General features: G+C 44.9%; 1 protein-coding gene across 1 annotated transcript in view; it reads left to right on the forward strand.

Moving 5' to 3' along the window:
- Window positions 1-769: 769 nt before the first annotated feature.
- The window catches only part of LOC310781481 (neuroligin-4, X-linked-like), a gene marked incomplete at its 3' end in the record, with an annotated part of 37,571 nt that continues 26,018 nt past the window's right edge, over window positions 770-12,322 (forward strand). Inside the window, exons 1-3 of the mRNA XM_083642121.1 lie at window positions 770-1,154; window positions 3,463-3,615; window positions 9,856-10,041. Coding sequence (XP_083498247.1) covers window positions 1,037-1,154; window positions 3,463-3,615; window positions 9,856-10,041 — 457 coding nt within the window. The 5' untranslated portion in view covers window positions 770-1,036. The remainder of the gene's footprint in view (window positions 1,155-3,462; window positions 3,616-9,855; window positions 10,042-12,322) is intronic.

Below are 12,322 nucleotides of genomic sequence, written 5' to 3' on the forward strand. Positions count from 1 at the left end.
TGCCCTCTGTGTGTGTGTGTGTGTGTGTGTGTGTGCATGTGTGTGTGCGAGCGTGTGTGTGTGTGTGTGAGTGCGTGGGTGGATTGAATGTGCGATGTGCGTGTGCTTGTTTGAAAGGCAAATAAATCCAGTGACTTTTTGTTTATTTTACAATGTGATTATTATAATAAGTTGAATTAAATCTCCCTCTCCCCTTCTGTCTTTCCATCTCTCTCTCTCTCTATCTCTCTCTATCTCTCTCTCTCTCTCTCTCTCTCTCTCTCTCTTTTCCAGGAGGCAGTTTGGGCTTGTTTTGGGGGCGACCGGAAGAAGAGAGTGACAGAGGAACAGTGATGCTACTGTTTACATAACGAGGGAGAGACACACACACACACACACACACGCACACGCACACGCACACGCACACACACACACACACACAGACTCAAGGGAGTCGCTGACTGAGTCATCACAGTCAGAGGCACAAAATCACTGACTCACACACACACACACACACACACACACACCAAGCCGTACACACACACACACACACACACACACACACAAGGAGGGCAAGGTTGTTTACACGGGCCAGGACTGTGTGCTGTGTGCATGCTATGGGCCAAGCTGAGCAGCATAAGTGTGTGAGTGTTGGATACCTCTGAAGGGTCAACACACCCATACGTAACAGAGCGTCATGTCTGTGCTGAGGAGCAGAAGAAGCCCCTCCCCTCCCCCGCTCTCTCCTCCCCCGCTCTCGCCCCCCTGCCTGGGCTTCCTCCTGCTCTGCCTCTCCCTCTCTCCGGCCTCCTCGTCGGCGCAGCAGCAGCAGAGTGTGCCGGTCATCTCCACCGTGCAGGGGCGCATCCGCGGCGTCCTGACCCCGCTGCCCTCCGACATCCTGGGGCCCGTCATCCAGTACCTGGGGGTGCCCTACGCCAGACCGCCCACGGGGGACCGGCGCTTCCAGGCCCCCGAGCCGCCTCTGCCCTGGCCGGGCATACGGAACGTGACGCAGTTCGCCCCCGTGTGCCCGCAGTCGCTGGACGAGAGGAGCATGCTGGGCGACATGATGCCCTCTTGGCTCACGGCCAACCTGGACATAGCGGCGACGTACCTCACGCACCAGAGCGAGGACTGTCTCTACCTCAATATCTACGTGCCCACCGAGGAAGGTGAGCAAGACAACCAGCCACACACAGCCACCTGCCACAGCCTGATGCAGGCTCGGTCATGCATATATAGTGGTTGATACACATGCATTTGGCGCTGCACAAACACTCCCACAACCTCAATCTGTATATCTGCCATCAGAGGAATGGAGGTGGGGGGCAGACACACACTGGTGCAGGCACAGACTGTTTGCACCAGGCCACTAGGGGGAGGTGATGGGACATACATACAAACAACCCGTCAGTCAGTCAGTCAGTCAGGCGCATACACATACACACACATGTCACATACCTACAGTACATACATACATTCATGCACACACACCGTGTACACTGACAGACTGAGAATGGAGCAAGGAGGAAAGTGGGTGGATATTTGCACACAAACACACACCCACGCGTTACACACACACCTTAAACAAAGAGTCGATTATACTATGAAACCAGGATGTAATGATGAAACAAATTCAGTATGAGAATCTATCTACTAGGGGTGCTCCGATCCGGCTAAGCCACGATCCGATCCGATTCCGATTCCTGGGGTCACGATCTGATTCCAGAATCCATTCTCGATTCCAACGATTCTCGATTCCAGAATCTAGAATCGATTCTCAATTATGTAGTTGTATCTCTCATGTGTGATTTGACCTTTCCTTTTTAATTCTTCTGTGCTTGTTTATACTTGTTTGTTTGCCTTATTATACATTTGGTCTTTGGTGTGTTATTCTGGTGTACAAGCACTTTGTAACCTTGTTAAGAAAGGTGCTATACACAGTTTATTATATATGATCATAATGCTGATGTGGTGGACGTATCCCACAGTGTAACATCGTAAGGCAGGTTGATGACAGTGGGCAGACACTGACAGTGTTCTGAATAAAGTAAACACCTGCATCAGGTTAGATAAAAGTGCCCTGCATGCATCCAGTGAAAATCACTGACCAAAGACTACTAAACGTTAGACACACTGGGTGGTGTTGAGTATATCCAGCTAATGTTAGCTGCTATTAGTTTGATAAATGAAGCAAAGATTGTTGAAACCATAGCCGCATATTCACATGGCTGCTAACTTATAAATGGTCTACCAGACAGCACGCATAACGATAGCCAGATAGTCAACAGTCTTTCTGAAGATTGCCAGCGGCTAGCCCAGGGGTGGGCAATTATTTTTCATGGGGGGCCACATGAGAAACCCAGATTGTTGCCGGGGGCCAAACAAATATTGTCATGCCGTAACCCAGGAACTTTGATGATAGAGAGGACCACAAAAAAATGTCCTCGCTACCAGAGGGCCAGATTTTGCTGAGGGTTGGGGGCCGAACGGTGCCGGCGCGAAAAGATTTGGGGCATTTGAAGTCAGGTTTAGAGGAATAACTCATTTTAAATTAACAGTTGTGATGTCATCATTCAGTCTTAAACACCAATATTTGATCCTTTTCTCACTCACTCCTATATCACCACCTGCTCTCCCTGCAGGGCTTGAAATTAACTTTTTTGACCACCTGCCAATATGGCTGCTAGATTTTAAAGTAACCAGCCAATTCGAATTTCCACTAGCCAAAATGTTTTTCTTGAAATAAACCAGAATATGAGTGGGTTAATTTAAGCGTAAGTATCAGGAAGTGGCACGGGATTCTCAAAGCCTGTGTTGAGGGTCACACGAACAAAAATGCACTCTTGAAGCTAAAAAACAAATCCAAAACCAACAAGTTCATTATTTAAATGTCTACTTCAATGTAGAACAGTCATTTCTTACACATGAGATTACTTTTAGCCTTTTAGTCATAATGATTATTGAAAGATATTCCATATTCCAGACTGAAATGTTATAACAGAAGTGGAGTATTGGCCAGAATGACATGAACATTTGGACACTTATTCAGGGTATCTTGCATGTTGCGTTCAGGTGCACTGTAAAAAAAAAAAAAAAAAACAATACGAAGAAGAATCGATTCTTGGGAATCGATCCAGGAATCGTGGCATTAAGAATCACTATCCTTTCAAGAATCGATTTTTTGGAGCACCCCTATTATCTACACCTATCTGTCTGTCTGTCTGTCTGTCTGTCTGTCTGTCTGTCTGTCTGTCTGTCTGTCTGTCTGTCTATCTTTCTATCTATCTATCTATCTATCTATCTATCTATCTATCTATCTATCTATCTATCTATCTATCTATCTCTGTCTGTCTGTCTGTCTGTCTGTCTGTCTGTCTGTCTGTCTGTCTATCTATCTATCTATCTATCAATCATGTGTCTACCTACCTAATTCTAATTCTTACCATTCTTATGCCCCCCCCCCCCCCTCTCCCCCAGACATCCATGAGGAGGGGGGGCAGCGTCCGGTGATGGTCTATGTCCACGGTGGCTCGTACACAGAAGGCACCGGGAACATGATGGATGGCAGCGTGCTGGCAAGCTATGGCAACGTCATTGTCATAACCATCAACTACCGCCTTGGAGTACTGGGTAAACTCAAATATATATAGGCTACATCATGTGGCATATAACCTGGTGGACACAACCACTTCAGTGTTTCCCCTAGAACATTTTTCAGGCCTGGAGGGATTTCGAAACGTCCCCCGACCGCAACAGTGGGGGCCCTCGCTGGCGACGCTAAACCTTTAGCTAACCTGTTTGCATCTATGTTTGCAATGGCATCCCAAGTATCATCATACTATTATGGGATGCGATGCAAACAGTTGTATTATGGGATGTGCGTTTCCCCAGGCAACGACACACGTTGACACGTTTTGGAACAGCGCTGGCACGATGCTCCTAAAAGCAAAATGCTTATTCTTTTTAATTATTTGGCATCTTCTATTACTGTCAACACTGTCAACACCAGTAAATTTGGGGGAGAGCAGGGGGGAGAAAAAAAAAACATTTTATATACAGTATATATATATATATATTTAATAATAATATATATTTTTTTTTCTGGCCTGGCGGGCCTGTAGAATGGTAGGGGAAACACTGTACTTTATGGTACCATGATATAAGCGCATGCTTTTAGGATAGGTGCCGCCCTATCCCTTACATTACATTACATTACATTACATCATTACATTACATTACATTACCCTTGCAGTGGTAGTGGCAGATTGGAGCCAGTGTGCTATGCAGGAGATGTCAGTGTGATTGACCTACAAAGAGAATGGAACCTCTGACCCTGTTGAAGCATAACTCGGCCAGAAAATGGTCATAAATCTGCCATTTTCTGGCCATTTTCTCCATCATTTTCATCATACCGATTGATTCTGGCCAACATCTCATCAATTGCTTCACTGTGGAGACACTTACATCTGGCTAATAGCAAGATGTAAGCAAGCAATTGATGTGTTGAAAAAGGCCAAGCTTTGGGTGCTTTTGGGGATGATTTTTGGAGAGTCCACTGGCCATGTAGGGCTGTATCGGAGAGCCACGCACCCAGGAAGATGTAGTAGCCATGTAGCCAGTAGCCATATACTGAAGCAACTGATGAGATTTGGATCAGAAAAAGATGTGAAAATAGGGTTTAGGTTGAAAATGGCTGGAGCTGTGTTTCAACACCGTGCTCTACCCTTTCAGATACAGCAGGGTCAAAGAGCGCTGGCTATACTGACATCATCACTGTGTGCTACTGTAGCTAAAGGACAATCACTAATGAAGGGACACTGAATAGAAATGCAGTGTCCACAGTTCTTAACATCACAGTTCTTAACATCACAGTTCTTAACATCACAGCTGCACTTTGGGTCAATGACAGAATTGGAGAATAAGTCAACATTCTCATATCACTGTAGAAACACAGTGAGACCACAAACAAGCCTGAATTCACAACAACTGCGACCACATGTGCACATTTCTGAAATGCAGGGTGGCAGGGGCAGCCCACCCACTCTGCCTCTGTGTGTGTGTGTGTGTGTGTGTGTGTGTGTGTGTGTGTGTGTGTGTGTGTGTGTCTGTGCCCACCCACCTCTGCCTCTGTGTGTGTGTGTGTGTGTGTGTGTGTGTCTGTGCCCACCCACCTCTGCCTCTGTGTGTGTGTGTGTGTGTGTGTGTCTGTGCCCACCCACCTCTGCCTCTGTGTGTGTGTGTGTGTGTGTGTGTGTGTGTGTCTGTGCCCACCCACCTCTGCCTCTGTGTGTGTGTATGTGTGTGTGTGTGTGTCTGTGCCCACCCACCCATGCCTCTGCCACCCTGCATTTCAAAATGTGCCCCACCACCGCCCCCTTTAGCCAGTTGACCCTTCAGTGAAGGTGTACACACACACACACACACACACACACACACACACACACACACACGCGCGCCCCTTCACTGAAGGTGTTTTTGTGTTCACGTCAATTGGCTAAAAGGTGGCGGTGGTGGGGTGAGACAGAGTGAATTATAAAGCTGCTGCTCGCAGCTAAAAACAAACAAACAATGAACACAAATCAATCAATCAATCAATCAATCAATCAATCAATCAATCAATCAATCAATCAAAAACAAAACCTGTAAAAGAATAGATGATCTCATGTTAGATGCTGAGGGAACTAATAAGAACATCAAGAGGAGGTGGTTGTGGTTAGGGCTGAGGTGAAGCCTATGGAGATGTATTTGCAGTTTCAGTGGTCAATCATGAGGTCGATAGTGCCGGGCAAAAAATCAGTACGAAATCATCAGTAAATAAACAGAGGCCATAAACTCTAGTTGGATATTGATGAGCTTTTGAGAGCACGTTTGAGTCAACTTGACCTGCAAAAGACATTGAATCTTCACCATCACACACTAATGTAATGTAAAAATATAATAATAATATAATAATATTATTCATATTCTTTATATATTTTGACCTGCTGTGGGTTATTTATTTTTTCTTTCATTCAGTGACACTTTCTTTAGTGAGGAAAACCGCTGTAAATTAGTGTCACTGTCAAATGCACTCATTATTGCATAGAAAAGTCTTTGTGGATATGAGCTTTACACACGGCCGCGTCATAATTGTAAACGTTTGTGTTTTTCTTTTCATCAAGTAACATTTCATATTCAGGAGCAAATTGATATTCACCATCTGGATGGTTTCATCCTTCAATGTGAAAATCATTAGTGAGATGTTTTCACCCGGAGCGACTTTGTGAGAACATGTTTATCTCTCTTTAGAGAGGGTGTCTCTCTTTTTCCACTGACAGCATCAGCATCAGCATCAGCATCAGCTCAAATCCGATCCTTTTCACCTCTATGACTCACATCGTTTCCATTGCTCTCTGAACAAGGAACAGACGGATCCCACTGTGTGTTTTTAAGTCTGGAATGTCTTTGACCAAGCTGGCATTTAGACTTTGTGTCTGGCTATTAGATCAGATTATGGAGATTAGGGATGATAATCCCGCCTCTAACATGAAATGGCTTCTATGGAGACTAACATAATTATACATGAATATAATTGGGCTCATTGAATCCACAAGATTCTCAGCTTTCCACTCATACCCAATTTATGCAATTCCAAGACTGTTTAGGGACTCCAGTATGCAGAAATATTCCAAAAGAATAGGAAAATACCACATTTATACTGCCAAAACGGTATGTTTTGTTTGTGCCAAAAACTGCATGGGGTTAGCATAAAGGGGAGATGTCTGTAAATCCCATTGCTTTGTTTTATTGGTTCGGATTACTTTTTTAATTCAAATATTTAATCGTAAATATTCCACAGTCATTTCAAACCTAATTACAAAATCGAAAATTCAAAACGGCCAAGACTGTGAAAAATGCTACCTTATCTGTAAAAGGGAGACTCGTGGGTACCCATAGAAGCCATTCTCATTCAGATGTGGTGAGGTGAGAGGTCAAGGGACCTTTTTGAAAATGACCATGCCAATTTTTCCCTCTCCAAAATGTTGCAGAAATTTAGAGCGTTATTTAGCCTCCTTCTCGACAAAGTAGCATGACATGGTTGGCACCATTGGATGTCGTATGTCTTCTAGTTTCATATGATACCAGTATCTTCACTCTAGCCCACTACAACCTCTGAAAGACAGTCATGGATGCTGGCACCCTCAGGATGTTGAGATGGCACCTGGGGTTGCCAATCAGGCCACTGCTGTCCACTCCCTAGACACGCCCCCTAGACACGCCCCCTAGACACGCCCCCTGTCCACCACCTAAACACGCTCCTGAGTGAGGGCACAAGATGGTATTGCGTGCACTCATGAAGTCAGATGCACAAGATGTATATCGTTCCCTCGGTTTGTCTTATTCATGCCCTCACTCTAATTATTTTGTGCCCACAAAACGTTACTTCCTGCTTTCTCGCTGTACCAGCGCTGTGAAAAATATGAATGGCGGTGGACAGAGAATAAGGTAACTTTTTTGATCCCGTTGGGGTGCCAACGCTAATTTTGTCGCCAAACTGAAACGTAGGGGTTAGTTTCGTATAAAAACTACATCGCTCGTGGAAGCTCGTGGCATGTTGCCGGTCTTCAGCTTTGCCGGTAGAGAAAGTGACGTCACTTAGGCGACAGTGTATGTAGTCTTTCTGATTTATAACTTCTAGTGCAACAGTTTGGCGACAAACTCCGAATTTCTTGACATGCAAAGTTATGTTTTAAATTGACAAAATTAGCGTTGGCACCCCGTGGCACAATTCAAACGGGATCAAAAAAGTAATTCTCCGTTCACCGCCATTCATATTTTTCGCAGCGCTGGTACAGGGAGAAAGCAGGAAGTGACGTTTCACTTTGGCTCTCTATATCGTGTGCACACAATAGCATGTTTTCCCCTATAGGAAGGCCACTTGTCTGCTCCTTTAGTAGATAATTACACACAGCAGAAAATTGGCATTCATGTTGATGTACGGGAGTGGCATCACTAGAGTGGAGTGGCCAAAAGTGAAATGCATGTCATAAAGTTAAAATGGTCTACTCAAAAAATATTGATTTGAGTTCATATCCGAGCTCTCTTTTACCATTTTTACAGGCTTTCTGCCAAAGACTTTTTTTTTTTTTACTAATTCAATATGGCATATATGTATGTACATCCCATGGGTGAAACTAAAATCCATTTCATTCTGGCTGTGTGCATGAAGCCCACTTCTAGAACTGTAAGCATATGCTGACTACACTGAGCAACACAAACCCAATCCTGCATCCTTCTTTTCCTCTTCCTCTCCATCCTCTCTTTACACTACCTCCACTATGACCATCGCCACCATCTTCATCATCCTCACCATCATCCATCATCAAGAGTGGCAGCATCTTCATCCTCCTCCTCCTCCTCATTATCATCATCCTCAAAAATGAGGTGGCTGTGCGAGGTGAGCCCACACATTTGGAAAACAGTATTAGACTATGTACAGTATAATTCAACCTTGCTAGCATTTGGGAACAGAGCAGGTTTCTTGTAAAAAAAACAGAAATAAATCGAAACGCCGGCCCAAAGCTTCCTCCGAAAATAGAACATACACATGATGGCACGCTGAAATTCTCATTGCGGTTTAATTTGCCGATGATATGCTATTTTTGCATGAGAGAAAATACCCAAAACGCACGCAATTGATTGAACGTATCATTTGAACAATGTTGCATTTCTCGCTCATTATGTGTTCAGGAGCAGTTTGAGCTCCTGCAGTAATGAGATATAGGGGAAGGAGCCATTATTACTGTAGGATTCTTTGTGTTTCTTAACAACCTCCGCAGTAAAGGGCCTAAGGGATGGCTGCTGTGTGTGTGTGTGTGTGTGTGTGTGTGTGTGTGTGTGTGTGTGTGTGTGTGTGTGTGTGTGTCTAAGTGTGTGTGTGTGTGCGTGTGCGTGCATGCGTGCGTGCATGTCTAAGTGTGTGTGTGTGCTTGTGTGCATGTCGTGTGTGTGTATCTGTGCGTGTGTGCATGTCTAAGTGTGTGTGTGTGTGTGTGTGTGTGTGCGTGCGTGCATGTCTACAGTAAGTGTGTGTGTGTGTGTGCGTGTGCGTGTGTGCATGTCTAAGTGTGTGTGTGTGTGTGTGTGTGTGTGTGCGCGTGTGTGTGTGCATGTCTAAGTGTGTGTGTGTGTGTGTAAGCCCACGTTTGCTCACAGGAATGTGTGCATGCTGCACAGTGGTTGATTTGATGCAATTTAACGAGAGGCTAAACAATTTCCCAGTAATTTTCTCCTAAAATCTATACAAGAGGTGTGTGTGTGTGTGTGTGTGTGTGTGTGTGCGTGTGTGTGTGCATGTCTACTGTAAGTGTGTGTGTGTGTGTGTGTGTGTGTGTGTGTGTGTGTGTGTGTGTGTGCATATTTGATGTTAACAGCAGGGGGGCATCTGCGCATCTCTTGCCAAATCACCTCCCTGTGTGTGCCTGTATGCAGGCATATAGTGCTCTTGTGTGATGAAACCCTTAAAAAAATCACCTCATAGGAAACCTATTCAAATCGATCGACCCACAAATATTTTTAAATGGGTTTTCAGTCATTAACTGTGAATCCCCCCTGCCTCCCCCCCTTTCTCTTTTACCACAGCCCCGGTTCATAAGATGTAAAAGTCACTCAGTCAGTCAGTCAGTCAGTCAGTCAGTCAGTCAGTCATGGACGTTTAGTGGGCATAGCTAGGGATAGGAAGGTGGTAGATAGTTTGGATTTGAGGGGTGGGTAGGATTAGTGGCTAGGTGGACATGGGTGGTGTTGGGGGGGATAGTGGCGCCATGGTCCAAAAGGTTTGTGCTTGATACTCGTACACACGTAACAACACGTGTCTCTCTCGTCCTGTAGGGTTTCTGAGTACTGGTGACCAGGCGGCCAAAGGGAACTATGGGCTGCTGGATCAGATCCAGGCTCTGCGCTGGGTGAAGGACAACGTGGGGGCGTTCGGTGGAGACCCAGACAGAGTGACTGTGTTCGGCTCGGGGGCCGGAGCCTCCTGTGTCAGCCTGCTCACCCTGTCTCACTACTCTGAGGGTAAGACAAGGCCATGAACTCAAAACACTTAGACACTGTTTTATGTTGCAGCGATGTGGAAGAGCTTTTGCACTTTAACACCCTGGGAATTCAAATTGTAACCTGTTGTATTGCTACACATCCAAGGACAGATAGACAGACAGACAGACAGACAGACAGACAGACAGACAGACAGAGACCCCATTTACACCTGGTATTCAAATGGGATCTGTATCTGCCGGACACGTCATCCGGATAATAAACGATCCAATCTTGCCTTTGCATTTACACCTGGATTTTGTTTTTAAATAATTTTCTTTATTGATTTAGATTTTCTAACATAACAAAGAAAGAAAAATACAAAAACCACAAACATCTTCAAAAAACATAATATAGCCTACATACACATATATATATATTTATTCAGTACATATCCCCCCTCCCCACGGGACACCCTCACCCACAAATAGGGATGGGAATTGATAAGATTTTAGCGATTCCGATTCCATTTTCGATTCTGCTTATCGATCCGATTCCTTATCGATTCTCTTATCGATTCTCATTGGGCAAGGAAAAAAAAAAAAGAGTACAAACGGGTTTATTAACATTAATTTTCTTTTATATTATTATCATTATAATTATGTATTCTTATTCAGCTCTGAGATCAGATTACTCTTTTCAATCCCATACCAAGCAGGGATCACTGTGTCTGTTAAACTGGCTTTGTTTGGGGGTTTGTATTTTGGGTTGAGCATCTTTGTCATCTCCCTATAGAAAATATATAGTGGGAATGAATGAAACAGAACTAGTGGTTAGAATGACAACATGCAACTTTGACATTTTACTTTAGCTGGCATGTCAGACAAACTAGTCACTGCTCGGTGACATTCGTTTACCCTCGCCTCGGTCATTTTACTCTTCCCTGCCTGGGTGAATGGAGGGGCTAGAAGTGCGCAGCACAAGAAGTACTCGCTGCAGCCTCTGACCCAGAGCGACTACCAGCCTCTGAACCAGTCTGACTCTGAACGTCATCATCCTCTAAATTAACACATTCAGTGCCAGCGACGCCATATGGCGTCATTAGAAATTTACCGTACAGTGCCAGCGACGCCAAATGGCGTCAGTACCTCCAAATTGTTTTTTTGACGGGGGGGTGTCGATCTAAGCTTCTTACGTCGCCTCTAACAATATTGTAGCTATTGGAGGTCGATAACCTATTTTACAAACCCATTAGGTGGCGACAGCACTCTCCTGATCAGAGAAAAAGGAGCCAAACACACAGAAATAGTCACTGGGGAAAATGAGGAAATCGCATCGCATCCGTCCGTATGCATCGACGTGCCTCCATAAACGAGCACAACGCCAGCTGTGCCCCCAGCAGCAGCATCCGCTGTCACAACTGAGCACCTCCATGTACACTGCAAACAGCACATTCACATAATCAGCCTTATTATTCCGAACTGGAAGCATGCCAGCCCGTGACAAACACACGCGGAACCAAAAAGCTGAATGTCGCGCACCATTCACTGTGTGTGCGCAGCAAACTCAGCAGAGACTGAGAGCCACCAGACACATAAGACACACCCAGGAGGCGTGTGCAGTTGAGGGGGGGGGGGGGGGGGGAGCACGCAGAGCAGCATACACTTCACCCAGACAGACCCAGACATCAGAAAATTAGCTTCAGAGTCAGTGATGTGCTTGAAATGTTTAATTTCACAAAAGGCTCATTATCTCAGCTCGTAGAAAAAAAGGGATGTTTTTGCTTCAATCAAGCTATCTTCTCCGGCTCATAACTAAAGAACGGAAAATGGGATCAATAAACTTTTTTTTGCAGGTGATAGAAGAGAGTCTCATCGTTATTTGTGCGTGTTCAGTGTTTACATAGTAATTATTAAAAAAATTATATGACTGTTTTAAAATGCATTGCGGCCTATGTGGCACAGCAAGCAACCTTTTGCCCAAGGGCCGTGGCACTGAAAGTGTTAAATGGATGGAAATGGAGTATTGGTGAAATCTGGTTTACGCAATGAAACAAATGGCACAAACAATAAACACACAATAGCCAGGGTCTGGAGGAGCGCTAACGTTAGCCGCGCTGCTGTTAGCCACGTTATCGTCACTCCGTAGCACATCAGAAACGTGACATTCCTCCAAAATTATTGCATGCTGTGTGGACAAATGTTTCTGCATATTGCTAGTATTTCCCCCCTTTGACGAAATAGAGGTTTTGCAAGCATTGCAAGTGGCACTGTGGTCATCGTTTTGTTTCTGCCTAGACGGTGGCTAGACCGGTGGCTGCGGT

The sequence above is a fragment of the Poromitra crassiceps genome, assembly GCF_964638095.1.
Source record: "Poromitra crassiceps genome assembly, chromosome: 8".
Taxonomy (NCBI): Eukaryota; Metazoa; Chordata; class Actinopteri; order Beryciformes; family Melamphaidae; genus Poromitra; species Poromitra crassiceps.